This window comes from Capsicum annuum, unplaced genomic scaffold (assembly GCF_002878395.1).
Source record: "Capsicum annuum cultivar UCD-10X-F1 unplaced genomic scaffold, UCD10Xv1.1 ctg75890, whole genome shotgun sequence".
NCBI classification, from domain to species: domain Eukaryota; kingdom Viridiplantae; phylum Streptophyta; class Magnoliopsida; order Solanales; family Solanaceae; genus Capsicum; species Capsicum annuum.
In genome coordinates this window covers 1-3,667 of record NW_025886135.1, presented here as the reverse complement: position 1 = coordinate 3,667, position 3,667 = coordinate 1, and the positions used below count along the sequence as shown (strand labels likewise).

The 3,667-nt window shown below is 36.2% G+C and overlaps 1 protein-coding gene across 1 annotated transcript; it reads left to right on the top strand.

The window, feature by feature from the left end:
- Positions 1–1,155: 1,155 nt before the first annotated feature.
- LOC107853128 lies at positions 1,156–1,967 on the top strand (the record flags this gene model as incomplete). The annotated part of the gene is made up of 1 exon (XM_047405201.1): positions 1,156–1,967. A coding segment is annotated over one exon (812 nt), but the record flags the coding sequence as incomplete, so codon positions are not given.
- Positions 1,968–3,667: the final 1,700 nt, after the last annotated feature.

The following is a 3,667-nucleotide window of genomic DNA, read 5'->3' as shown; positions in this document are numbered from 1 at the left end:
TGTTCCAGAACTACGTAGCCAGCGTAGGTTGAGACATCTTAACCTATCAGACTAGGGTTGATGAGGTGGCTTAACCTATCATTTTAGGGTTCCCACCGTTCTTATTTGAGTACCTTCCAGATGAGGGCCACTCACAACTGTCCTTACTAGTGGCGCGGTATTGACACCCCTCCAGTCGGGGCAGAGATTGGTCCCCAACTTAGCTATATGCATTATTAGGGCATTTCGGTTAAACAACCACCTCCCACAGTTTCAGGCTCAGTCTCAGTAAAAGAACTCAGATAGTTCTTCGAATATAAGTATATCAGGACTGGCAGATACAGTCAAATTTAGTTATAGTATGAAACTCAGATAGTTCTATCAGACCCTGACAGTCCCCCATGTTGACAGAACCATAGTTTCAGTCATGTTAGAAATCTAGAAATCAGTAAATCATGTATTAGCGTACAAACCCACTATTACGTATTTACGTTTCCAATTATTATGTATGTATGTTTGCACTCTCATGTTCATATTAGTCGGTCAGCTAGCATTGGTTATGCATGTAAACCCTTTTTGTTTAGCCTACCTCACTCATATACTCAGTACTCCAGTTGTACTGACATATTCACACTATGATATTTTCTCTTTATGTTACACCATAGGTTTAGAGAAATGAGTTTTAGACCAGTAGTAACAGTCGTATTCCACTACACAGAGTTGCAGTGAGTCCTGTTCATTTGAGAATGATAGATTTGATTTATTCGTTTATTATTTTAGTTAGCTATCAGTTTACGGAGTTAGTTGGAGACATATTCCTTCAACTTCTTATTCAGACAGTGTTTAGAGGCTTTTAAATTTAGTTTAGATTTAATTCACTTCATAGTTGTTTTGGGTATCTTTCACCCATATGGATGTTATTTCACCAGATTCTTTATTCAGTTGAACCTTATGGTCTATTCATGTTTTCTGCATTATTATGATATATATTATAGTGTACAGGTAAAGATATCAGTCATGGGTTAGCTTGTGGTCCTTCGGGGTCATAAATACCATGTAGCATTTCGATTCAGAAAAATCAAGGTGTTACAACAGGACACCAAAAATTATATCTTTACAATTGCCTTTTGTATCGTCGATAAAGAGAATAATACTTCTTGAACCTTCTTCTTCCAGAAGTTGAATTCTATCTAGAAGATGAACCAGATCTATGTGGCATCTCCGATAGGAACATTAGCATCACCAATACCTTCTCCCGTGTATACAGTTGTGCACATCACAGACTTTGCTTGAGGCACCTCGCTGAAAATCTCTGTGTAAATCAACACTATGGAGAACATCTTTATCTATTCTACGCCACGGAAAAGGCGTATTACTTTGATGAGTCTAAAGAGAATTTTGAGAAATTAAAGTATAGTTGCCCCGAGGCAGCACATGTCCTTGAAAATGTGCTTGATTTTGAAAAATATAGTAGAGCACACTTCCCGGGCAATAGGTACGATGTGATGACTACAAACATCGCCGAGTTGCTCAACTCAGTTTTGATGGATAAACGGGAGTACCCTATGTCGTACGTATTCAATTCAATTGCTAAAAAAATTGGTGAAAAGTTTACAGAGCGGTATGCCTATGTCGATGGTAAAAAGAACATATTTGTTCCTTATGCGGAAAAGATCCTAAGTGATAACAAGAGTTCAAGTGATTCCTTATGTATGACTAATCCAAAAGGGGTTCTTGACCAGTACACGGTGTTTGGCAATGGTGTTACTGACAAGGTCAATCTCTTGAAGAGGAGTTGTTCTTGTCAAAAATTTAACTTGGTGAAAATACCGTACGAACATGCGATGGCAACTTTGCGAGCAAAGCATGGCGATGGCGTAGGTTATGGAAACTCCATCTATGAGTACTCTTCTCTAATTTATAAAGCGAAAAGTTACCTCCTCGCATACTCGTATGCAATTAACGTTGTCCCTCCAGAGGCCGAATGAAATGTGCCACAAGAATTTCTAGATACTAAAATTTCTCCACCCCTCTACAGTAGGAAGAAAGTCAAACGCACTAAGGGCATCGGTGAGATGTTTAAGTCCAAAAAGAGGAATAGGTGTTCAATATGCAAGAAAGATGGGCACAAAACAACCACGTGTAGCATGGCCAACAAATCATAGATAAGCTTTATTTTGCTTCAGTTGTAAAGTTGTTGTTTTGGGGTATAAATGTGCATTTTAGTAGAATTTAATGTTCAGTTGTTATCAACTTTAGGCTTTGTCTACAATAGACTACATGCATTCTATGGTATATCTTTAACATGGTCTATTAAATAATATATATTGGTTATATGATTAATCATCAAACACGCTATGTAGGTATTTATACCGCTATATCTCTCTAATAGATACATTGAATCTTTGTTTCCTATTCTCAATTAATTAAAAGCTGCAAGTACGTCTGTTCTCAAGAAAAACCATTGGTATATGCAAACCAAGCATTTTTTATTCCCACACGCATCGAATGAACATTGGTTGGATTTATGAAAGGATACCATCTATAGGTCTATAAGTACAGGCCCTATTTCTACGTAACCCTTCAGTTGTCCCTAAACCCAAAACGCCAGAAACCCTCTTCTTCTTCCCCAAAACATCAGAAATCATGCCTGGTCACAAAATCCCCCTTCGCCCAATCAAATGATTTCCCCCTCATCACTACAATTTGCTTCTACTTCAAAATGATTTTGACAGGCTATTCTACGACCTGGGAGAAAACCGTCGTTACTTGGAGTGTGAGCTCCAACGAATTGCTCATTTTCACCGAGCAATTTTGGAGCATCTTAGAATAGACGGCAACGACTACCTCACCCCTCCATAATCCCCATAATTTAGATTACCTTTTTATTTTGTTTATGTTGTTAAGTTTTTTGTTTGGTTTGTTCATTGTTAAAGAAGTTTTTTCAGTAGGACTTTGTTAGAAGAAAGCTTCTTCCATTTTCCCCATTTTGCTGTAGATTTTATTAAGTAATGCAATGAACAAATTTAATGTAAGTTTTAGTTTTAGTTTAATGAACAAGTTTTAGTTTGAACATTATGTTTACCATTTTTGTTATGATCCTTTTTTTTTCTTGTGGCAGTTATTCTTCTATATAGACACAACTTTCAAATATGTATGCCTCATTTAATTCACAGTACTTAGTTTGACTTGATTAATTTCAAGTTGCTATAAAAAGTGCTATATAGTCTATCATGAATCATATACTCCGTCTTTCATCAACCTTGTATGGTAGTCGATCGTAGAGCATGTGAGTCGATGCATCATCGGTTAAATTGAAATAGACAATAACATATTTTGGGGCTGGTGGAACAAAATAATTAAATTAAAAATGATTTAAACAAACAATAACATATTTTGGGATTAGTGGAGTAAAATAATTAAAATAAAAATGATTTAGATAGACAATAACATCTTTTTGGGCTGGTCGGATAAAATAATTTAAACATATAATAACATATTTTGGGGTTGGTGGAACAAAATAATTAAAATAAAAATGTTTTAAATAGATAATCTTGAGGGTCCATCGATTAGTCTGGTCTATGGACTGGTGGTGACACTTAATAGACCATAGTAGATCATGGCTTAAGTCATCCATCGACTAGACTAGTCTACCGTAGACTTACACCTTTAGATGTGCATCGATTGA